The sequence below is a fragment of the Macaca fascicularis genome, chromosome 18 (assembly GCF_037993035.2).
Source record: "Macaca fascicularis isolate 582-1 chromosome 18, T2T-MFA8v1.1".
Classification (NCBI taxonomy): domain Eukaryota; kingdom Metazoa; phylum Chordata; class Mammalia; order Primates; family Cercopithecidae; genus Macaca; species Macaca fascicularis.
In genome coordinates this window covers 23,334,689-23,359,750 of record NC_088392.1, presented here as the reverse complement: position 1 = coordinate 23,359,750, position 25,062 = coordinate 23,334,689, and the positions used below count along the sequence as shown (strand labels likewise).

Below are 25,062 nucleotides of genomic sequence, written 5' to 3'. Positions count from 1 at the left end.
GTACAAGCAGGCTGTACAAGAGGGTCATTTAAATTCCCACCTCTGCCTCAGCCCACACCTATAAACTCATAGGATTTCTCTACGTCCAGTTAGTGCAGGATGGAAAAATGGGCCTAGTGTTGACATCTGCATAATATTCTGGCACGTGCCAGACATGAACAACCAGTCTACTCTAGCCTCACTTGGAAGAAGCCCTAAAAAGACAGTGGTGAAGCTGGGCGAGGTGGCTCACACCTGTAACCCCAGCATTTTGGGAGGCTGAGGCGGGCGGATCACCTGAGGTCAGGAGTTCGAGACCAGCCTGGCCAACATGGTGAAACCCCATCTCTACTAAAAGTACAAAAATTAGTTGGGCATGGTGGCAGGTGCCTGTAATCCCAGCTACTCAGGAGGCTGAGGCAGGAGAATCACTTGAACATGGGAGGCAGAGGTTGTAGTGAGCCAAGATCACACCACTGCACTCCAGCCTGGGCGACAAGAGGGAGACTCCATCTCAAAAAAAAACAGACAGTGGTGAAGGGAAGTCATCTCAGATGGTGGAACTCTGAGCACTGTGCCTGGTTTTCCACTTCTCAGCTAAGTAGGGATGGCCTGAAGGACCAGGCCGGGAATGGTGGCTCACGCCTGTAATCCCAGCACTTTGGGAGGCCTAGGCGAGTGGATCACCTGAGGTTGGAAGTTCGAGACCAGCCTGACCAACAAGGAGAAACCCCGCCTCTACTAATAATACAAAAATTAGCTAGGCACAGTGGGACATACCTGTAATCCCAGCTACTCAGGAGGCTGAGGCACAAGAATCGCTTGAACCTGGAAGGTGGAGGTTGCAGTGAGCCAAGATTGCACCATTGCACTCCAGCCTACACAGCAAGAGCAAAACTCCATCTCAAAAAAAAAAAAAAGGACTGATGGACACTGGCTCGAGGGTTGGCCAGTTGGACACTGGCTCGAGGGTTGGCCAGTTGATCAGGGACTAAGAAAGAACAAGATTAAAAATTAGGTACAGGAGGTCTGGTGGGGATGTGGATAGACCTTTTTGAATGGGCACTGAATGTGAAGATTTCTTGTCCTCTGCAAACATCCATCAGAAGGCATTCGGTGTGGAGGAAGTCTCTGTCATCTGTGGATGTTGGACTTTTCCTCCCAAAACATCTCAGTTCTTGCTCAAAGAGCCCATATGCGAAGTGGCTATAGTAACAGGATAGAGGGTATGCATGTGTTCAGCCTCATGAACTGCCCTTCATCCTGGCTGATCTGGCTGGCCACTGTCACTGTTAGGTGCCCAGCCTGCCAACAGCAGAAGCCAAGTTTGAGAACCTGATAGGCCACGATTCTTTTTTTTTTCTTTTTTCTTTTTTTGAGACAGAGTCTCACTCTGTTGCCCAGGCTGGAGTGCAGTGGTGCAATCTTGGCTCACTGCAACCTCTGCCTCCCTGGTTCAATCAATTCTCCTGTCTCAGCCTCCCGAGTAGCTGGGACTACAGGCGGCCGCCACCACACCTGGCTAATTTTTATACTTTTAGTAGAGACGGGGTTTCACCATATTGGCCAGGCTGGTCTCTAACTCCTGACCTTGTGATCCTCCCGCCTCGGCCTCCCAAAGTGCTGGGATTATAGGCGTGAGCCACCGCATCCAGCCAGGACACGATTCTTTAGGGGGACCAGCTGGCCACTTGACGGCAAGTAAATTACATCAGACTCTTGGAGGAGGCAGCAATATGCCTCCCAGGTATAGACTCTGTCCACATAGGGACGTGCCTTCTCTGCCTGCAGCACCCACATCTATGGACTTACAGAATGCTGCATGTGTCTTTACGGTATACAGCATCTCTCACCCTGGGACACATTTTTAGTAAAGGAAGTGTGACAGTGAGCTCATACCTATGGAATTAATTCAGTGGTCTAACCATGTGCTTTGTGTTAGATTATTATATAAAGTAATCAGACATGCTCCTGTGAACCCAGAAAATCAGAGACAGGTCTCAGTTAATTTAGAAAGTTTATTTTGCCAAGGTTAAGGGTGCATCCATGACACAGCCTCAGGAAGTCCTGATGACATGTGCCCAAGGTGGTGGGGCACAGCTTGCTTTTATACATTTTAGGGAGACATGAGACATCAATCAATAGAAGAATTACATTGGTTAGGTCTGGAAAGGCAGGACAATTTGAAGCAAAGGCAGGAAGACTCGAAGCACGGAGGGGTATTCCAGGTCACAGATAAGTGAGACACAAACGGTTGCATTCTTTTGAGTTTCTGATTACCGTTTCCAAAGCAGGCAAGTAAGATGTGCATATATCTCAGTGAGCAGAGGGATAACTTCGAATAGAATGAGAGGCAGGTTTGCCTTAAGCAGTTTCCAGCTTGAGTTTTCCTTCATAAAAAGGAAAATATTTTCGGGGTCCAAAATATTTTCTTTTCACACTCCCCTCTCCCATACAGAAGGAATATACTTCCCTGCTTCATTTCTGCTGGGCTTAGCCATGTGCATTTACTTTGGCCATAGGATATTGGCAGGTCTGATGCAAGCAAAGGTTTACAATGTGTTTGTGCAGTTGAACTTGTGTTTTTGCTTCTGCCATTATTAGGGAAGCTGGGGCCTGGGAAGGCCAGAGTGACACCATTTTCAGTTCAGCTCCATCTTGAGACTAAGGCACATTCCTTGCCAGTCATGACCCATGGTCATAAGATGTTTACAGTCGAGAAAACAGCCTAAAGATACCTGCAAGGACACAATCCTGTAACAACAGAACGACCAGATGTCCCAATACTCGCAATATATGCTTTCAAGATAATTATAGTTATGCTTACTTACACACTAAAATGTCAAAGACAGTTTTCTTTACATCAACAAAATAATAAATTTTGTCATGCTGTCAGCCCACATGCACATAGGTACAGCCTTTACATAGACAAAACCCCTATATAAGAAAAAGTTAAAACAGGTGGGGCGCAGTGGCCCAGCAGTTTGGGAGGCCGAGGCGGGTGGATCACCTGGGGTCAGGAGTTTGAGACCAGCCTGGCCAACATGGCGAAGCCCTGTCTCTACTAAAACTACAAAAATTCGCCGGGCATGGTGGCAGGCGCCTGTAATCCCAGCTACTCAGGAGGCTGAGGCAGGAGAATCATTTGAACCCAGGAGGCAGAGGTTGCAAACCGAGATTGCACCACTGCACTCCAGCCTGGGCAAAAGAGCAAGAGTCCCTCTCAAAAAAAAAAAAAAAAAAAAGAAGGAAAGAAAAAGTTAAAACAAAGATGGGGCATTCCTTTGCTTGCTTCCTGAGGATACCCTACTCTAATGGAGGAGCTTTCAATAAACTCTCACTGCACCCTGCAACTTGTCTTGAATTCCTTCCTGCCCGTATAATTCAGGAGCCCTCTCTTGGGGTCTGGATCAAGACCGCTTTTTCTGTGAACAATCACCATGAGAAGAACACGCCCTGATGGTCCAAGGAAGGTGAGAGACATGGAGAAGACAGGGACCAGTCTTCAGCTTGAGGACACGTCCAGCTGAACTCAGCCCACATCAGTGACCTGCAGATGCATGAGAGAGAATAAACGATTGTTGGGTTAGGCCTCTGAGTTTGGGAGGCATTTTGTTACACCTCTTTATTGTGGCAATAGTAGACTAATACATGCTCTATTATCCAGAAGTGTGTGGCCTAAAATAATAGTTGAATGGCCAGGTGCGGTGGCTTAGGCCTTTGGGAGGCCACGGTGGGAGGATCACATGAGGCCAGGAGTTCAAGAGCAGCCTGGGCAACATAGTGCGACCCCCGTCTCCACAAATTTTTTTTTTAAATTAGCCTGGCATGGTGGGCGCACGCCTATAGTCCCAGCTACTCGGGACGGCCAGAATGAACAGCATTGTTCGTGTCTCTTCATTCCGATTCTGGCCAGCAAGGGGCGGCCTCCCGCTGCGGTCCTTGCTGTTAGGTCTCCGCGCCCACTCATATTTGCGCTCAAGGTCGCTTCACCGGCCCCCACTTCGCTCTTCCAGGCGCAGGATGAGCGTCTCTGTTCTTTTAATGTGGCGTCCCCCACAGGCCACCGTACCTGGCCGCCGGCTCGAGGTTAGGGTACTTGACGCCTGCGCCGCCATGTTGTCTCCGGGCCACTTCCGCGTTTCAGGCGCGTTGTGCTGTATTTCTTACTTGGTCCTGCTCGCGGCGCCGCGCCTTTGGGTGTTGGGGAGTCTGGGATGGTGGGGAGTCCGAGGCTCGCCCTAGTCGCGGGGACACTGCCTTCCAGGAGCTGTCCTCAGGCAAACTCACAGACATCTTCAAAGAGCCTTCCTGGACATTCTGTTTTTTGCTCCTCAAAACAGGCTTCGGAAAGAGAACAGGCAAACATCTCTGCGAGCGCCCCTAGGGCTCCGTTCCCTGTCCCAAGACCGGGAATCGGGGAGGGGGTCCAAGCCGAGTGCACTTAATTAACAAATCAATGAAACAGTTGGAAAATCTCAGTAATATTTTACATGAGATCGAGGGCGGTGACTCACGCCTGTAGTCCCAGCACTTTGGGAGGCCGAGGCGGAGGTGGAGGGTCGCTTGAGGCCAGGAGTTCGAGACCAGCCTGGGCAACATGGTGAGCTTCCCCTCGCCCCACCCCTCTACAAAAATTACAAAAATTAGCTGGGCTGATTGGCATGGGATTGTGGTCCTAACTACTTAGGAGGCTGAGGTGGGAGGATCGCTTGAGCCAGGGATGTCGAGGCTGCAGTGAACTGTGATCACACCACTGCACTCCAGCCTGGGACTACAGAGAGAAACCCTGTCTCTAATTAATAAATAAATTATAGATAGATGATAGATGCAATAAAAAATAAAATTGGCTTGTAAATGGCAAACTAAAAGTGGGAATTATCATTACGATGAAACTATTAATTTGAGGAACCGAAAACTTAACTTTCCTTTTCCTGTAGTTAAGTTTAAGCACTGAGATTTGCTTCAGTGATTCCCAGGCTGCTTCGTTATTGCAAGCTGCTTCCTTGTAAGCACTTTGTCTCTCACTAAAAAAATTACAATTATTTTAAAGTCCCCCTGGATGCTCACTCTTTAAGGAGGGTGAACAATGGTAACTCCTGTACAGTTAGAGCTCTGAATGAAGCCAGAGAGATGCATTCCATAGATCACAGAACTCATTTTCTGGCTTGGTGAGCCTGGTCAAGTTTCTTAACCTTTCTAAGCCACAGATGTTTCAATTGTAAAGTGATAATAAACCGTAGGGCCTTCCCACAGCCCCAGATCTCAGCAAATTACCAGTCTTTTGTTTCAAGCTATTAAATGGGTGCTGTCTGACAGCCCTCCCTTGACACCTACACTCTTGTGCTTTGGCATCCATCCTTTCCCTCTAGTGCAATGCAAGTCGCATCCTCCCTCTGGCTAGCCTCTCCACCTATCTTCTGGATCCCCCACACCTCTCCAATCTAATCTCCACACTCCAGCCAGGGCGAACACTTATTGAATGAAATGAACAGTCATTTCATTCTCTATCTAGCAACCTTTTCCATGGACTTACTTTTGCTCTCAGGGTTCACCTCAACATTCTTACAGGCTTACCAGGCTGTGTATGCTCTGGCTTGCCACTGCTTCTTATTTTTATTTTTCTTCTTCTTTTTTTTTTTTTTTTGAGACAGAATTTTGCTCTTGTTGCCCAGGCTGGAGTGCAATGGAGCAATCTCGGCTCACCGCAACCTCTGCCTCCCAGGTTCAAGTGATTCTCCTACCTCAGCCTCCGGAGTAGCTGGGATTACAGGCATGCACCACCATGCTGGCTAATTTTGTATTTTTAGTGGAGACGGGGTTTCTCCATGTTGGTCAGGCTGGTCTCAAACACTTGACCTCAGCTGATCCACCCACCTCGGCCTCCCAAAGTGCTGGGATTACAAGTGTGAGCCACCAGGCCCAGCTATTTTTTTTTTTTAATTCTTTTGAGACAGGGGTGATCCTCCCACCTCAGCCTCAAAAGTAGCTGGGACTACACGCACACACCATCACACCTGGCTGATTTTTTCTTTCTTTCTTTTTTTTTTTTTTTTTTTTTTTTGTAGAGACAGGGTTTGGGGAGTTTTGCCCTGTTGCCCAGGTTGGTCTCGAACTCCTGGGCTCAAGGGATGCGCGCACCTTAACCTCCCAAAGTCTTGGGATTACAGGCGTGAGCCACTGCGCCCAGCCCTATTGCTTTTTAAAGGTACAATTAACTTTAGCCCAGGCTAGCTGCTTCACGGAATTGATCTGGGTATGATGTGGGATTTGGGATAGCTGTTAAGAAAGGTGAAGACAGAGTCAAATAGAGAAGAACATTTTCTCTATAGAGGTGGGGAAACTTTCAAAGCAGAATTAATTGTGTCCTCTAAAAGCAATGAAGTCCTCTTGGTTAGCTTGAAGAACGATCTTGTATCAGTTTATAGAAATTCAGACTTTTTTTTTTTTTTTTTTTGAAACGAAGTCTCACTCTGTCCCCCAGGCTGGAGTGCAATGGCATGATCTCGGCTCACTGCAACCTCCACCTCCCAGGTTCAAGCAATTCTCCTGCCTCAGCCTCCCGAGTAGCTGGGATTACAGGTGTCTGCCACCATGCTCGGCTAATTTTTGTATTTTTAGTAGAGACGGGGTTTTTCCATGTTGGCCAGGCTGGTCTCGAACTCCTGACCTCAAGTGATCCACTTGCCTTGGCCCCCCAAAGTGCTGGGATTACAGGCGTTAGCCACCGTGCCCAGCTGGAATTGAGAGTCTTAAGGGGTCTCTGGGGGTCTCAGAAGCTCAGCTGATGATATTTTAGTTAATCAGGTTTGGGTTTTTGTTTTGTTTTGTTTTGTTTTTTGCTGTTAGGTCATAAAAATATTTTCACCCCAAGCCACAAAATCCTATAAAATAGCTCATTCTTGGACAAATTCAGTAAATATAAAAGAGCCCTTTTGAGTTTCTATTTACTCAAGATGTTTGCAGTGATAAAATCTTGATGTAAATTTTCTAGAACTTTCAAAGCTCCTTTAGAAACAGTCCTTTGTGTTATTTTTATTAAACTCTTCGATGAGCACAAAGTTTTTATGTTTTTCACACAAAATTTAAATAAGGAAGCCGAAGGTAGGTGGGAACCCCCAAATGGATGGTAACAGAAAACCTCCGATAGCATTTCCATAGATTGGTTTATTCATTATGCAGCTTGGCTCAGCAGAACCATTTTATAATGAAACTGCAAGATGACTCCCAGTGGGCAAATCAACCTCTATTCTAAAGGTTGATTCTTATCAACTGGGAGAATTGATTCCTGATGAGAAATGCTAGACAAAAAACCCTCGCACGTTCACTCTACAAGCCAGATCCAATATCTTTAATCCTCTCATGGAAAAGAAACAAGGAGACATTTCAGGGCTTACAACAGCCTTCCAGAATAATTGCAACAGTCTCGGCATCAGGGGCCAAAGGAATATTGACATCTTTCCAACTGGAAGTCATAAACAGGTTATCTGGAGTGAGACAATCTATATTTTAAACTTGGCCAGAGCACCTTGGATTTTGGAATTTTTTTTTTTTTAAACGGAGTCTTGCTTTGTCGCCCAGGCTGGAGTGCAGTGATGTGACCTTGGCTCACTGCAACCTCCGCCTCCTGGGTTCAAGCGATTCTCCTGCCTCAGCCTTCCCTGTAGCTGGGACTACAGGCATGCGCCACCATGCCTGGCTAATATTTTTGTACTTTTAGTAGAGATGGGGTTTCACCATGTTGATCAGGCTGGTCTCCAACTCCTGACCTCAAATGATCCACCCATCTCAGCCTCCCAAAATGCTGGGATTACAGGCATGAGCCACCGTGCTAGGCCAGCACCTTGGATTTTTAACCACCATCCTAGATCAGGAAGTTTAAATTTCTCTCCATATTAAAATTTTCCTTCCTCATATTTATTAACACATTACTATTTGATTAATACAAATTATTTGTTAATACAAATACATTCTATTTGATTCACGTTTTGAAGCAAAATTCCTGATAATTTTAAAATTGTGAGAGTTATTTCTTTCTATGCATCTTATTGCTAAGGTCATCTTAGCTGATAATTAATTGGACAATATGGTGGTAAATCCATACTGGTCTTTGACTCTGAAAACAGTCTTTCAAATTCCACTGGTCCTTTCCACTATTTTGACACGACTTTAAGTTGTTACCCAGACTCTTCTGAGGGCAAAGAATATGTGTGTGCATATAAATGGCCTAACAAAACACACCACTCTGTCTGTAGCAACAGGAAGTCCCCATCTCTGGGCACTGGCAGTCCCCCAAGAGGACAATGTGAAGAGCTGTGGTTGCTGCTCTAGGGAGAAGCTTGTGGGCTTGGGTGAGTCTCAGTTTGGGAGGCTTTGTGACTTAAGCAGGAAAAATATTAACTCAAATTACTCCTTCTGGCCTAAAAATCATTTCTATTTTTTATTGTTTAATTTTTGAAATAGAAAATGTGTCCATATGGTTCAGTATTTTTAATTTTAAAACTATGAAAAGATAATTCAATATTTAAAGGTCTCACTCCTCATAACAACTTTCACTAGTCTTTTTTTTTTTGAGACGGAGTCTCACTCTGTCACCCAGGCTGGAGTGCAGGGGTATGATCTGAGCTCACTGCAAACCTCCGCCTCCTGGGTTCAAGCGATTCTCTGCCTCAGCCTCCCGAGTAGCTGGGATTGCAGGCATCCACTACCACACCCAGCTAATTTTTGTATTTTTGGTAGAGACAGGGTTTCACCATGTTGGCCAGACTGGTCTCGAACTCCTGACCTCGTGATCCACCCGCCTCAGCCTCCCAAAGTGCTGGGATTACAGGCATGAGCCGCCATGCACGCCCTACTAGTCTCTTTTATATCTAGAGATTCTTGTTGAAAATATGACTATATTCCTCTCAATCTACCTCCTTTATTCCTTCCTTCCTTTCCTTAAAACAGCTTTTTTTTGGTTTTGTTTTGTTTTAGGCATAAATAATATACAACAGCCTGAGCACTGTGGCTCATGCCTGTAATACCAGCACTTTGGGAGACTGAGGCAGGCGGATCACCTGAGATCAGGAGTTCAAGACCAGCCTGGCCAACACGGTAAAACCCCGTCTCTACTGAAAATACAAAAATTAGCTGGGCATGGTGATGCATGCCTGTAATCCCAGCTACTCAGGAGGCTGAAGCAGGAGAATCTCTTGAACCCAGGAGTTGGAGGTTGCAGTGAGCCAAGATGGTGCCCCTGCACTCCAGCCTGGGCAACAGAGTGAGACCCTATCTCAAAAGGAAAAAAAAATATATGACAAAGTGCACACATTTAAAATGTGCAATTTGATATGTTTTAACTTATATGTATACCTGTGAAACCATCACCACAATTGGGGATAGGGAACAAATCCATCACCCCAAAAAGTTTTCTAATGTATTTCCCTAGTGACTAATGATGTTGAGCATCTTCTCATGTGCTTTTTTGCCTTACCTATATCTTCTGTGTTGAAGTGTCTGTTCAGATCTTTTGTGAGGACAAAGTACGGTTCCAGGTAGGAATCCGAGTTCATTTCTTCGCATGTGAATATCAAATGTCCCGGCACCATTTATTGAGAAGGCCATCCTTTCTCCACCTCATCGCTTTTGTAACCTTGTTCAGTATCAGTTGTCCACTGATGTATGGATTTATTTATGGACTCTATTAGGTTCCATTGATCTACCTGCTCTCTTTAAGCCAATACTATGCTGTTTTGATTGCTGTAGCTTTATAACAGTTTCCTCTTTTTTGGCCCTAATTTCACATTTATTTTATTTTTAAAATTTTGACTTGTATTATAGATTAAAGGGTATATGTGCAGCTTTGTGGCATGGGTAAATCGGATGACTCTGAGGCTTGAGGTCCCAACGATCCTGTCCCCCAGGCAGTCAGCATAGTACTTAACAAGTGGTTCTTCAGCCCATGCCAGTAACAACTTTCAAAATCAAGTCGTGTTCTTCCTCCAACTTGTTTTTCTTCTGCAGAGTTATTTTGGCTATTTTAGGTCCTTTGCATTTCCAGATGAATTTTAGAATCAAATTATCAATTTTTACCAAAAAAAAATCTCATGGGATTTCAACTGGAATTGCATTGACTCTACACATCAATTTAATCGCCTCCTCTTTTTTCTTTTTTATATGAAAGGTTGTCGCCACATACACAGTTCTGTACCTGACTCTTCACACTCCACAATGAATGGAGATCTTTTATTCTTCTCCCTTAGCTCCCATTATAGTTTCATTGTATCCTGTTATTGGGATGGAACTTATTTCATTTAACTGTAGTTAAACTGATGGATTGCTAGCTTACTGCCTGCCAATATTTTGATTATACAATCACTGTACATGTCATTTCCGTTGTGGGCAAATATATCTGCAAGATGAATTTGAGAAGTGTGATTGCCAAGTCAAAGGGAATATACACTTAAAATTTTAATGGCAAGGACTGAGCGTGGTGGCTCACACCTGTAATCCCAACACTTTGGCAATCTGAGGCGGGCGGATCACAAGGTCAGGAGATCGAGACCATCCTGGCTAACATGGTGAAACCCCATCTCTACTAAAAAAAAAATACAAAAAATTAGCTGGGAGTGGTGGCACGTGCCTGTAGTCCCAGCTACTCGGGAGGCTGAGGCAGGAGAATAGCTTGAACCTGGGAGGCGGAGGTTGCAGTGAGCTGAGATTGCACCACTGCACTCCAGCCTAGGTGACAGAGCTAAACTCTGTCTCAAAAAAAAAAAAAAAAAAAAAAAAATTAATGGTTATGGCTAAATTGCCTTTCCTAGAGTTTCAATTTATATACTTTTCAGTAATAAATTAGAAGGCTTGTTTTGCCACAGCCTTAACAGTGCATTACCAAACTTTCTTGTTTTTGCCAAATTAATAGGTGAAGATGGCTTGTCAAAATCATTTTGATTTGCACTGCTTTATTTCGGGTAAGTTTAAAGATCGTTTCATGTGTTTAAGAGCCATTTGTATTTCTTTTTTTTTGAGACAGAGTCTAGCTCTATTGCCCAAGCTGGAGTGCAGTGGTGCAATCTCAATTCACTGCAACCTCCACCTCCCAGGTTCAAGTTATTCTCCTGCCTCAGCCTCCCTAGTAGCTGGGACTACAGTTGCACACCCAGTTAATTTTTGTATTTTTAATGGAGACGGGTTTTCACCATGTTAGCCTGGCTGGTCTGGAACTCCTGGCCTCAAGTAATACGCCCACCTGGACCTCCCAAAGTGCTGGGATTACAGGGATGAGCCACCGTACCCCGCCCCATTTGTATTTCTTTTTCTCGGACTTTTTTTTTTCCCCCACAACCTTGACTGCTATCTGAAGGTCTGAAGGTTTGTGCCCCCTTAAAATTCATATGCTGAAATGCTAATCTCCAAGGTGATATTAGGAGGTGGAGACGTTCAGAGGTGATTAAACCAGGAGGGATTATGTCTTTATAAAATAGTCCTGAAGGAGCTTGTTGGCCCCTTCCACCATGTAGAGACAGAGTCAGAAGGCACTATTTGCGAACCAGAAAGCATTTTCTCAGCAGGCACCAAATCTGTCAATCCCTTGACCTAAGACTTCTAGCTTCTGCCAGAACTGTGAGAAAAAATTTCTGTTGCTTATATAAACCATATAGTTTGTGGTATTTTGTCACAGCAGCCTGAACTAAGACTTGCACACTTTTTCTCCATTTTGCCATTTGTCTTTGCTTATACCTTTTTTCTTTTTCTTTTTTTTTGCCATAATGGGGGTTTTAAAAATATTGACGTATTTGAAATTATTAGCCTTTCCTTTGAGGCTTTAGATTTTTAGTCTTAATTAGAAAGTCTTTCCCCACTCCGGTATTTGAATTTCCTCGTGATTTTCTTCAAGTACTTTTTTTTTTTTTTTTTTTTTTTTTTTTTGAGGCGGAGTCTCACGCTGTTGCCCAGGCTGGAGTGCAGTGGCGCGATCTCCGCTCACTGCAAGCTCCGCCTCCCGGGTTCCCGCCATTCTCCTGCCTCAGCCTCCTGAGTAGCTGGGACTACAGGCGCCCGCCACCGCACCCGGCTAATTTTTTGTATTTTTAGTAGAGACGGGGTTTCACTGTGGTCTCGATCTCCTGACCTTGTGATCCGCCCGCCTCGGCCTCCCAAAGTGCTGGGATTACAGGCTTGAGCCACCGCGCCCGGCCTTTCTTCAAGTACTTTTATGAGTTTTTTTTTGTTTTACATTTAAATCTCTTTATTATTTGGAGTCTATTCTACTACAGTGCATGATATCTAATTTGTTTCCCTCTTGTCTCAACACCATCTATTTAAAAGCCCATCTTTCCCCCACCCACCTTTGATGCCACTTTATATAGTAAATGTTCACGTGTTTGTGTCTATTTCTGGATTTTCTATTCTGTTCCGTGGAATGTCTGTGTCATCATGCATCAGAACCATACCACTGAAACTGTTTTTCAAATTACAATATGGCGTAATATCTGGTAGGAGTAGTCTCACCTCATTGCTTACAGTTTTCTGACATTAATTTTTCCATATGAACTTTTGAATCAGCCTATTACAGGAAACTGTTGGCATTTTTATGAGGAATATATGCCATTTTTAAATTATTGTAGGGAGAATCAACCCTTTCTAGTATGATGTGTTTTTTTTTTCTTTTTGTTTTTTTTTCTTTGACACAGAGTCTTACTTTGTCACCCAGGCTGGAGTGCGGTGATGCAATCTCGGCTCACCACAACCTCTGCCTCCTGGGTTCAAACGATTCTCCTGCCTCAGCCTCCCAGGTAGCTGGGATTACAGGTACATGCCACCACCCCTGGCTCATTTTTGTATTTTTACTAGAGATGGGATTTCACCATGTTGGCCAGGCTGGTCTCCAACTCCTGGCCTCAGGTGATCCGCCTACCTCAGCCTCCCATAGTGCTGGGATTACAGGCATAAGCCACCGCACCCAGCCTCAATTTTGATGACTTTCCCTGATGACTAATGATGTTGAGCATATTTTCATATGCTTATTGACCATTTATATCTCTTTTTTTTTTTTTTTTTTTTTTTTGAGGTGGAGTTTCTCTCTTGTTTTCTAGGCTGGAGTGCAGTGGCTTGATCTCGGCTCACTGCAGCCTCCACTTTCCAGGTTCAAGCAATTCTCCTGTCTCAGCCTCCCGAGTAGCTGGGATTACAGGCACATGCCACCATTCCCAGCTAATTTTTGTATTTTTAGTAGAGACAGTGTTACATCATATTGGTCAGGCTGGTCTCAAACCCTGGACCTCAGGTGATCTGCCTTGGCCTCCCAAAGTGTTGGGATTACAGGCGTGAGCTACCCACTGTGCCCGGCTATATCTCTTCTTTGGAGAAATATCTAATCAAGAAAATCATTTTTGCTGTTTCTTTTTGTTTGTTTTTTTCTCTGAGATGGAGTGTCACTCTTGTTGCCCAGCCTGGAGTACAATGGCGTGATCTCGGCTCACTTCAAACTCTGCCTCCTGGGTTCAAGTGATGCTCGTGCCTCAGCCTCCCAAGTAGCTGGGATTACAGGCATGCACCACCATGCCCTGCTAATTTTTATTTTTAGTAGAGATGGGTTTCTCCATGTTGGTCAGGCTGGTCTCGAACTCCTGGCCTCAGGTGATCCGCCCGCCCGGGCCTCCCAAAGTGCTGGGATTACAGGCGTGAACCACCGCGCCCGGCCTTTACTGTATTTTTTAGCAGAAAGAAAATGATTGCATTACAGTGGTTTTTTTTTTTTTTTTTTTTTTTTTTTTTTTTTTGACGCGGAGTCTTGCTCTGTGCCCCAGGCTGGAGTGCAGTGGCGCGATCTCGGCTCACTGCAAGCTCCACTCCCCCGGGTTCACGCCATTCTCCTGCCTCAGCCTCCCGAGTAGCTGGGACTACAGGCGCCCGCCACCTCGCCCGGCTAAAGTACAGTGGTTATTTTTAAGGGCCCCAACCTCCACTTTGTCCTGAGATCTACGTTGTATTGTTTTCAGTGTTTTGACAGGCCTTTTCATTTTTATAAATGCCCCAGAAGTTATAGTGCAGCCCTAACTTTCTAGCAGGACTCTTAGGAGCTGACGGTTTTCCTAAGTTTCATTCACATCACATGAAGGCAGCAATTGTTAAAATATATTTCGATTCCATTAGGGTACATTTTGCTATCACTTTGAAGTCTCTCAAGAATCATTTTATTCCCATCAGATGTTGTTACTGAGCAGTTTCTGGTGCTGAACATGAGTAAGAACCTTTAGGTGGTGCTCTTTGATTGAAAACATTTATCCCTCAAACAACTTAAATACAGAAGTATATTGCAGGAAAAAGTGACTTTTATTTTTTTAGGGATGATCTCCCAGGTTTACTTGATTTTCCTGCCATTTATATTGCAGAGGCTAGTAATTTGCCCATCTCCTCCAACCCCAAGCACCCCAAGACTGATATTTTTCTATCACCTGCTGCTAATTATGCCTCCCAAAGAGTCTCCCATCTCTGACGCAGAGAGAACCTTCTTAGTGGGGTCATGGCTTCCCTTGCATCCAAGAGCTGTCTGTCCCACAGCCTGGTCAGACTCCCGCAGCCTCAAACCCCAGGTCTCCCATCCACTTCCTTACTCACTCCTCTTTGCTCATTTTTCTGCCAACGATGCATCATGTATTTCTAGGACTCTCTGCTCACTTCCCAGCCCTTACTTTTTTTGTTTTGTTTTTTGAGATAGAGTCTTGCTTTGTCACCCAGGCTAGAGTGCAGTGTCACAATCTCAGCCCACTGCAACCTTCATCTCCCAGGTTCAAGTGATTCTTCTGCCTCAGCTTCCCAAGTAGCTGGGATTACAGGCATGCACCACCATGCCTGGCTGATTTTTTTATTCTTAGAAGAGATGGGGTTTCGCCATGTTGGCCGTGCTGGTCTCGAATTCCTAACCTCAGGTGACCTACCCACCTTGGCCTTCCAAAGTGCTGGGATTACATGCGTGAGCCACCATGCCCAGCCCCAGCCCTTACTTTTGGTTGAGGGTTACCTTTCCTTTCATTCTGGCTAAAGAGTTGAAGTCAGTTGGAAAAACCCAGAGTTAATCCTTTTTTTTTTTTTTTTTTTTTTGAGAGAGTCTCACTCCATTGCCCAGGCTGGAGAACAGTGGCATAATCATGGCTCACTGCAACCTCCGCTTCCTGGGTTCCAGCAATTCTCCTGCCTCAGCCCCCAGAGTAGCTGGGACTACAGATGTGCACCACCTCACCCGGCTAAGTTTTTGTATTTTTAGTAGAGCCAGAGTTTTGCCATGTTGGCCAGACTGGTCTCGAACTCCTGGCCTCAAGTGACCCACCCACTTCAGCCTCCTAAAGTGCTGGGATTACAGGCATGAGCCACCATGCCCGGCTGACCTCCCTAACCCTAAATCTTTACCCCTCTGTCTCTAAAGTCTGACCAACTTTTTAATTCTTTTAGAGACAGAGTCTTGCTCTGTCACCCAGGCTTCAGTACAGTGGCATGAGCAAAGCTCACTGCAGCCTCAAACTCCTGGGCTCAAGTTATCCTCCCACCTCAGCCGCCCAAGCAACAGGGACTACAGGCACATGCCACTACACCCAGTTTTTTTTTTTTTTTTTTTAAAAAGACGGAGTCTTGCTATGTTGCCCAGGCTGGTCTCAAACTCCTGGCCTCAAGTGATTCTCCTGCCTCAGCCTTCCAAAGTACTGAGATTACAGGCGTGAGCCACAGTGCCTAGTCCTGATCACCTTTTCTCCATCACTTCTTCCCTAACACTTAGTTTCCCTGTCCCTGACTTTCTCACCACTAAAGGACCCCTGCATTCCTCTAGAAACCTTGTGGGACTAGATTCTTCTGTCACATACCCTATTCTTAAAAATAACAACAACAACAAAAGCCAATTTAAATACTTTAGAAGATTATACTTTTCAAAGATTTTACTAAATCATTTTTTTAACAAAATATACATTAAATCTCAGATTTACAGAATATAGAAATAATTTATCCAAAGAAATTTGCATTTTAAAATTGTTAGTATTGCACCCAACAGTATGTCTTTGACACATTTGCATTGTCAATCTTTCTCACAATTTGCGAAAACAGGAGAGAAATCTGAAACTAACAGAATTACACAAGCTAACTTTTCTGTAAAAAAAAAAAAAAAACTTAACAATTTTTTATTTACAAGGAAAAGTTGTAAACGTTCAGCATTTTACTTCCACAGAATAAAAAGCCATACATTCTTTTATCAAACCTAGAAAATGAACTATATACACATTGTGATTACCTCATAGGAATTCAACGGGACTGATATTGTGAACATTCACAGCCCGATGGTAAAAAACAGAATTATTGAACTATGGAAACTAGTGTGTGAAAGACACAGAATGAGAAAAATGTCTGGAAAAAAATTACTTTTACCTCTTTGAGGAGTTTCCGTAATTACCTAAAGTTATCTTCAAATTTAAAAGGACACACCATTCCCCAGTCTTAGGAATGTGGCTGCCAATAGCCTTTTCTCTCAAGACGTAAGACAAGTGAAAAAGAGTGAGGTCTCTGTTCAAGTCCCTTATAAAATATTTTACATATAGGCAGGCACAAAAGTTTGCTTTCCAAAAGAAAGCTTTACAAAATATTCTGCAATTTATTACTGATATCCTCGGTTTTTAAAAACCCTTTTTTTTTTAAGCCCAGAAATATTTAGATGCTTTAAAAAATGAGAGTAGGGAATTAAATCATTTGGTACTATGGGAAGCTGCTAAAATAATATTTGATAGTAAAAGTATGTAATGTGCTGTCTCACCCAGTAGTAAACCAAAAATAAACTGAAACTTTATGGAATCTGAAGTTATTTTCCTTGATTAAATAGAATTATTAAACCAATATGAGGAGAACATGAAACCATGCAATCTACTATCAACTTTGAAAAAGTGATTGAACCACTTAGCTTTCAGATGATGAACACTGATGTCATTTGTCGTTACTACTATAAATTTAAAAATATGTTAAGGTGGCCTAGGGAGGGTAAAAAGGAGCCTCCGGGAAATTATGCTGAAGATCACAAAGGAAAATGTAACTAATTTTATAATACAATACCATTTGAACTGAAATACAACATGCTTTATAATTCTATTGCCCTGGATTGAGACCGGATTAGAACGTTCCCTTTCAACCATAGTGTACATAACCAGTTGAATAATAGGACTTTTATTATTATTAAAAAAAATTTTTTTGGAGATGGAGTCTCACTCTGTTGCCCAGGCTGGAGTGCAGTGCCACGATCTTGGCTCACTGGAAGCTCCACCTCCCAGGTTCAAGCAATTTCCAGCTAATTTTTATATTTTTAGTAGAGACGGGGTTTCACTGTGTTGGCCAGGCTGGTCTGGAACTCCTGACCTCAAGTAATCCACCCGCCTTGGCCTCCCAAAGTGCTAGGATGACAGGCATGAGCCACCGTGCCCGGCCTATTTTTAAATTTTTCTTAAGACATAGTTTTGCTCTGTTACCCAGGCTAGAGTGCAGTGGCACAGTCTTGGCTCACTGTAACCTCCATCTCCCAGGTTCAAGCGATTCTCCTGCTTCAGCCTCTCAAACAGGTGGGATTACAGGTGCCCACCACCAAGCCCGGCTCATTTTTAATTTATGGTAGGGACAGGGTTTCACCATGTTGGCTGGACTGGTCTCGAACTCCGGGCCTCAGGTAATCTCCCCTCCTCAGCCTCCCAAAGTGCTGGGATTACAGACATGAGCCACCACGCCCAGCCCAATAATAGAACTTTTAAAAGTCCTATTTCTTGGCTCTGCTATTTAATAGTTCAACCCAAGGAGTTTGTTATAAAGGTTATTTATTGTCTTTATTTTATTTTTATTTTATTTATTTTTTTTTTTTTTGAGACGGAGTCTCGCTCTGTCGCCCAGGCTGGAGTGCAGTGGCCGGATCTCAGCTCACTGCAAGCTCCGCCTCCCGGGTTCACGCCATTCTCCTGCCTCAGCCTCCCGAGTAGCTGGGACTATAGGCGCCCGCCACCTCGCCCGGCTAGTTTTTTGTATTTTTTAGTAGAGACGGGGTTTCACCGTGTTAGCCAGGATGGTCTCGATCTCCTGACCTCGTGATCCGCCCGTCTCGGCCTCCCAAAGTGCTGGGATTACAGGCGTGAGCCACCGCGCCCGGCCAAGGTTATTTATTGTCTTCAATATCTTTGTGACGAATGCAATTCACACACACACACACACACACACACACGAAGTCCTGAGAATCTTTCATAAAAAAATAGACGTGCTCTGTGGCCGCGTCCCGGCCTGGGGGTGAGGGATCAGCTGTCCCCGGTGCGCCTGTACTCCGCGGTGCCATCGGCCACGATGGCATCAAGTGGCGAGCGCTTCTTGCGGATGCTGCGCCCGGAGGAGATGAGGTCCGCGTAGCCCCGCTGGTGCGAGAAGGCGTAGGCCGAGCGCCGCGATGACACGCCCCGGCGGAACACCTGCTGCCGCCGCTGCCACTGCTCCTCCGCCTTCAACCGCTTGCGATGCTTCTGGATCTGCAAGAGGGAGAGATGGGGAGGGATGAAGATAAGGTCCACTCCAGGGAGGAGGCCTGGCCAGACGCCTGCCCCATTTTGATGCAGGCAGCTCTGTCCCCACTTTATAGTGTGTGTGTGTATGTGTGTGTCTATATCTTTTTTTTTTTTTTTTTTTTGAGATGGAGTCTCGCTCTGTCACCCAGGCTGCAGTGCAATGGTGCGATCTTGGCTCACTGCAACCTCTGCCTCCCAGGTTCAAGCGATCCTCCTGCCTCAGCCTCCTGAGTAGCTGAGGTTACACGCGCTGCCACACCTAATTTTTGTATTTTTATTATGTTGTATATTTAGTATGTATTTTCACCATGTTGGCCAGGCTGGTCCTGTCCTCCTGAACTCCTGACCTCAAGTGATCTACCTGCCTCTGCCTCCAAAAGTTCTGGGATTACAGGTGTGAGTCACAATGCTTGGCTATATCTGTTTATCTATGGAGAGATATATTGACATATAGATATGATGATATAGATCTATATCCATCTCTCTATAGTTATACATACATTGATCGATCGTTCTACCTACCTACCTACCTGGAGATATATATAGAAGCTGAGGGAAGGTTATCTAACTTTGCCAAGGTCACACAGCTAGAAAATGCAAAGCCGAGATTCCCACTCCCCGGAAGCTAGTACCCTTTTCTAGTTCAGACCAGATGGGTACAGCCAAAGAGAAAACTCAGTAGGGCCTTTCCGGGTTGTTACTGTGTACTGTTGGAACTGCAAAAGGGAGACCGGAGGGATACTGAAGGTTGCCTCACTAGCCTCTGCTCTCTCCTTCTTTCTAGTGGAAATTGATTGTATTCAGATCACCCCCCCCAACCCCCGACAGCCACATTTCTCATGGGCGGTGGGCAGGTTGATTTCCCTTGCTAAACTAGTCCAGAATGGGCAAGTGACCTAATTTTGGCACATAAGACCTGAAGGCACTGTACTGGGGCCCTTGGGTGAGAAGTTCCATGGCCCCTAAGGAGCTACAGAATAGTATCTTATCTCTCCCCGACACTGATATGTCAGGATGTGATGCCCAGAACTGCTCTGGCCATCTTCCAGCATCCATATGAAGCTAATAATGAAGGTTTCTGGGAGGAGAGATGGCAAGAACCTGCCCAATCCTTTTTTGACATTAAGTTGCTCAATCCGCTGGGCCTGAAGTCTGCTAATGATTAATGATGACGCACTACTGTAGAGATATTTTGAGTCACAGATTTCGGTTCCTTGTAGCTCAAAGGGTCCTGCTACAGAAGGTACATTTTTATTTAAATAAAGAAAAAAACCCAATCTGATTTGTATGACAAAATGTTAACACAGTAATTGTTAAACTGAGGGGATAGATATACGGGGCTCATTATTCTAGTCTCCCTTTTTTGTTTATGTTTGGTAATCTTTGTATTAAAAAGAAAGTACACTAAATTCCCAATTCCAAAAGACTTATTTGTGAGATAGAGTTAAAGAAAGAGAAACAATCATGAAAAATCATTCTTACAAAACTTCCCATGAGCTTAGAATTTTGCAGGAAAGGTGCTGTTGGGAAACGCTTTGGTTTCTGTGAGGGACAGATTTGGGAGAGGACTATATTCGATATACCTTATCACTTTCTGATGGCCAAATGGTCATTGACAGGAATCTGATGGCAACGACGGGCAGTAAGCACACGGCAACGGTCAGGATTATAGTTAACCAAATGTATGGCTGTCTCAGAGCGTTTGAAGCTGTGCCTGTAAAGAACATGGCAAATGAATCACTGTGGTCCCTTTTTCCTAAGAACATAGTTAATATTTCACGAGGTGCGGTGGCTCATGCCTGTAATCCTAGCACTTTGGGAGGCCAAGGTGGGTGGATTGCCAGAGCTCAGGAGTTCGAGACCAGCCTGGGCAACATGGTGAAACCCCGTCTCTACTAAAATACAAAAAATCAGCTGGGTGTGGTGGCATTCACCTGTAGTCCCAGCTACTCAGGAGGCAGGAGAATTGCTTGAACCTGGAAGGCGGAGGTTGCAGTGAGCCGAGATCATGCCACTGCACTCCAGCCTGGGTGACAAAGCAAAAGCAAAACTCTGTCTCAAAAAAAAAAAAAAAAAATAGTTAATATTTCATAATCTATAAATAGATCATTTATGGTAAAGTTTTACCACCAGATTGGACTCCCCAAAATATCCATTATGACTCAAAGAAAAGACATTTTAAAATCAGACTAAGCAAAGCAAAATTGGGAAGGTAAATTATTTGAAACAAGGCAAATGTACATAAGTGAGCAAATAAGGAAAAAAAGCACATTTGTTGACATTGCATTGATTAAAAATGCAAAGTTAGGTGATCAAGACTTCTGACTTTTTTTCTGAGATAGGGTCTCACTCTGTTACCCAGGCTGGAGTACAGTGGTGTTATCATGGCTCACTGCAGCCTCAACTTGCTGGGCTCAAGTGACCTCCTACCTCAGTGTCCTAAATAGCTGGGACTATAGGTGTGCACCACCACACTTGGCTAACTATTGTATTTTTTGTGGAGATGGGGTTTCACCATGTTGCCCAGGCTGGTCTCAAACTCCTGAACTCAAGTGATTCGCCCACATTGGCCTCCCAAAGTGCTGGGATTACAGGCATAAGCCACGACACCTGGCCTTCTGAATTTAAGGATTTAAAAAAGCACTTTTCAGCCGGGCGTGGTGGCTCACACCTGTAATCCCAGTACTTTGGGAGGCCGAGGTGGGTGGATCACCTGAGGTGGGAAGTTCGAGACCAGCCTGGCTACCATGGTGAAACCGTCTCTACTAAAAATACAAAATTAGCCGGGCGTGGTGATGCATGCCTGTAATCCCAGCTATTTGGGAGGCTGAGGCATGAGAATCACTTGAACCTGGGAGGTGGAGATTGCAGTGAGCCAAGATCGTGCCAATGCACTCCAGCCTGGGCTCCATCTCAAAAAAAAAAAAAGCGCTTTTCAATTTTAGTTCTGGTTTGAAACTCCAAATAATAAAAGCTATAGCACTACCAGGCTGGGCGTGGTAACTCACGCCTGTAATCCCAGCACTTTGGGAGGCCGAGGTGGGCAGATCACCTGAGGTCAGGAGTTCAAGACCAGCCTGGTCAACATGGTGAAACCCTGTCTCTACAAAAATACAAAAATTAGCCAGGATGAAGGCAGGTGCCTGTAGTCCCATCTACTCTGGAGGCTTGAAACCGGGAGGTGGAGGTTGTAGTGAGCCAAGATTGTGCCACTGTACTCCAGCCTGGGTGACAAAGCGAGACTCCATCTCAAAAAAAAAAAAAAAAAATGCTAGTACTGCCAGTACCTGGTGTTTTATACAGATCATGTCATTGAATCAGTTCTGAGAGATGGGTATTATCCCTGTGTCACATAAGTAAATTGTGTTATGGAGAAGTTAAAAAGTTTGCCCAAGCTAACAAAACCAACCATGGCAATGCCTGAATTAAAACCTCCTTCTGCCTGACTGGAGCCGTGCTTTTCCACTGCAGTTTGTTTTCTGAATTTTTATGTCAGATGAAGTAATAATTCAATTCAATAATACAATCACATAATCACAGACATGACCCAATTTTCAAAATCAAATGACCATCTTTTAGAGCCATGTTTCTCATCATGTTTTCTGTACTTACACTCTCAGTTTGTAAAAACAATGGTCTTGGCCGGGCGCGGTGGCTCAAGCCTGTAATCCCAGCACTTTGGGAGGCCGAGACGGGCGGATCACGAGGTCAGGAGATCGAGACCATCCTGGCTAACACAGTGAAACCCCGTCTCTACTAAAAAATACAAAAAACTAGCCGGGCGAGGTGGCGGGCGCCTGTAGTCCCAGCTACTCGGGAGGCTGAGGCAGGAGAATGGCGTAGACCCGGGAGGCGGAGCTTGCAGTGAGCTGAGATCCGGCCACTGCACTCCAGCCTGGGCGACAGAGCGAGACTCCGTCTCCAGAAAAAAAAAAAAAAAAACAAAAAAAAAACAATGGTCTTTATTTATTTTAAATGTGGTTTTTACCCTGCTAAGTGTGTATGGGATTAAAAAACTCCCTATGGGAATATGCTAAGTAACTGGGTTACTAGTATTTTAAAACACAGAGTTAGTAAAGGAAATCACAAAAAGCTGAGCTGAATCCCAAGAAGGAAAGGGTTACCACAGCAACGGACTTTTACAACCCAACAACTGGTCATAAAAATCTAAATCTTGTACAGGGAAACTAGTTTTTTTTTTTTTTTTGAGACTGAGTCTCACTCTGTCGCTCAGGCTGGAGTGCAGTGGCACGGTCTCGGCTCACTGCAAGCTCCACCTCCTGGGTTCACGCCATTCTCCTGCCTCAGCCTCTCGAGTAGCTGGGACTATAGGTGCCCACCAACACACCTGGCTAATTTTTTCTATTTATTAGTAGAGATGGGGTTTCACCATATTAGCCAGGATGGTCTCGATCTCCTGACTTCGTGATCTGCCCACTTTAGCCTCCCAAAGTGCTGGGTTTACAGGCATGAGCCACCACGCCCGGCCAGGGAAACTAGTTTATGGGGATTGTTTTTCATTGTGAGTCCAAGCTCTCTATTCAAAATAAGAAGCTCATGAATTCCAGTTCATAATTTTTATTAATATTTTATATTTATAATATTTATGATATTTTTATCACTTCAAATTCATTCTAGCATTTGTCATTTTGTTGTATATTTTATGCAATTGTAATCATTGGTCACGTAACTATTTTGTTTTCTATCAATTTACTTATTGCTCTGCACACATATTTCTTATTTGTCTCTTTTTTATTACTTTATTATTATTTTTTTTAAGAGACAGGGTCTCGCTATGTTGCCAGGCTGGTCTTGAACACCTAGGCTCAAGTGATCTTCCTGTCTCAGCCTCCCAAACTGCTGGGACTATAGGGGTGAGCCACTGTGCCTGGCCTGCGCACATATTTCTAATAATGTTGACCACTTTTGAATTCTAGAATTTCATCATACTGGTATTTCATGGTATGATTAGCTAATTTAATAATATTCTTAGGTCTTGGGTTATTTCCATTTTTTCCTCTTGTTTACAATTAGAAATGTTATGGTGGAGCCATCTGTACAAATTAGCTTTGCCAAAACTTCGTGTGTTTTATTATCTTAGGATACTTTCCCCAAGTAGAAATACCTGGCCAAAATGTGTAAAAAGTTTTATAATCCCTTATGCATTTTCAGATGTTTGGAAAACTTAAAATATATTTCAGTGTTACCAGCAATACTTGTATACTCACTTTTCCAAAAACCTACCAATACTAGGTTTTGGGGATTTTTTTTTTTAAGAAAGGGTCTCACTCTGTCACCCAGGCTGGGGTGGCATAATCATGGCTCACTGTAGCCTCGATCTCCCAGGCTCAAGCAATCCTTCCCACCTCAGCCTCCTGAGGAGCTGGAATCACCAGTGTGTAGTGTGTACCACCATGCCCATTAATTTTTTTTCAATTTTTTTTTTGGGGGGGGGTAGAAACGAGTTCTCCTTATGTTGCTTAGGCTTGTCTTGAACTCCTGGATTCAAGAGATCCTGCTGTGTTGGCCTCCCAAAGTGCTGGGATTATAGGCATGAGCCACCACATGTCGCCCCAATATTAGGTTTTATGAGAAAGAAAGAACAGGCTTTTATTTAGCCTTTTAAATCTTAAGTTATCTAATTCAACCATGTACAGCGCTATTGTAAAGCTATTTTAATTTGTTTTCCTCCCATCATGTTACGCACTTTTAACACACCATCACCACTTAATTTCCAGACAGAACATTAATTTTTCACTAGCAATACTTAATACTTTGTATATATTTGTTTTGTTTTGCTTTGTTTTTTTCTTTTTGAGACTGGGTCCCGCTCTGTCAGCTGGGCTGGAGTACAGCAGTGCGATCACCACTCACTGTAGCTGCAACGTCCAGGTCAAGCAATCCTCCCATTTCAGCCTCTCCAGAAGCTAGAACTACAGGCATGTGCCACCATGCATGGCTAATTTTTTTTGTATTTTTTGTAGAGATAGGGTTTTGCCATGTTGTCCAGGCTGGTCTTGAACTGCTGGGCTCAAGCAATCCACCTGACTCGGCCTCCCAAAGTGCTGGAATTATAGGTGTGAGCCACTGCGCCTGGCCATTCCACCTTGTATATTTTATTACTTACCAGAAGTTATGTCAAAATCTAAACTACTGACATTTGTCTGTACATTTATTTTTGGAATTTTGAAAATACCAACCTGTAAATTGAAATATAGATGGAAAGAGAACATGTATTCCAGCACTATGAAAGTCAAACATGATGCCAAAATAAAGTGCAATGCTTCCAAAAATTGAAAAAGCATTCACAAAAGTCCAATAAGAAGTATCCAAGCCAATCTGTTGAGAAACCAGAGAAAAACAGCATTCATTTTGGGGAGTTAGCAAGAAATAAAGGATCTAACAATCCTGAAAACAGAATTCAGCACGTTAGGCATGATGTGACTTGAATACTGGACCAGAAACTAAACCATCCTTGACTCAGGCAAGAAATAGAAAATGTGCTTGGTATAAGAGATGAAAATAGCATTTA

The 25,062-nt window shown here is 44.1% G+C and overlaps 1 protein-coding gene and 3 long non-coding RNA genes across 12 annotated transcripts in view; 2 read left to right on the top strand and 2 right to left on the bottom strand.

The window, feature by feature from the left end:
* Window positions 1-1,979: 1,979 nt before the first annotated feature.
* On the bottom strand, window positions 1,980-4,338 carry LOC141409025 (uncharacterized). The gene is made up of 2 exons (XR_012427121.1): window positions 4,052-4,338; window positions 1,980-3,529 (listed from the first exon to the last, which is right to left on the bottom strand). It is a non-coding gene; the product is annotated as an uncharacterized lncRNA (long non-coding RNA).
* Window positions 4,339-4,450: 112 nt separating this feature from the next.
* On the top strand, window positions 4,451-9,091 carry LOC107128075 (uncharacterized). Its single transcript, XR_010582828.2, has 3 exons — window positions 4,451-4,582; window positions 8,235-8,330; window positions 8,956-9,091. It is a non-coding gene; the product is annotated as an uncharacterized lncRNA (long non-coding RNA).
* A 6,761-nt stretch (window positions 9,092-15,852) lies between these two features.
* On the top strand, window positions 15,853-18,198 carry LOC141409026 (uncharacterized). The gene is made up of 2 exons (XR_012427122.1): window positions 15,853-17,796; window positions 18,133-18,198. It is a non-coding gene; the product is annotated as an uncharacterized lncRNA (long non-coding RNA).
* ATP8B1 (ATPase phospholipid transporting 8B1) overlaps window positions 17,806-25,062 on the bottom strand; it is a 158,756-nt gene continuing 151,499 nt past the window's right edge. For 7 of the 9 annotated variants that reach the window (XM_005586597.5, XM_074022460.1, XM_015439743.4 and 4 more), the window contains 3 exons: window positions 24,731-24,869; window positions 20,114-20,244; window positions 17,806-18,494 (listed from right to left, as the gene is read on the bottom strand). In XM_005586597.5, coding sequence (XP_005586654.3) covers window positions 18,270-18,494; window positions 20,114-20,244; window positions 24,731-24,869 — 495 coding nt within the window. In that variant the 3' untranslated portion in view covers window positions 17,806-18,269. The remainder of the gene's footprint in view (window positions 18,495-20,113; window positions 20,245-24,730; window positions 24,870-25,062) is intronic. The other 2 variants (XR_012427120.1, XR_012427119.1) reach the window with 1 other exon arrangement.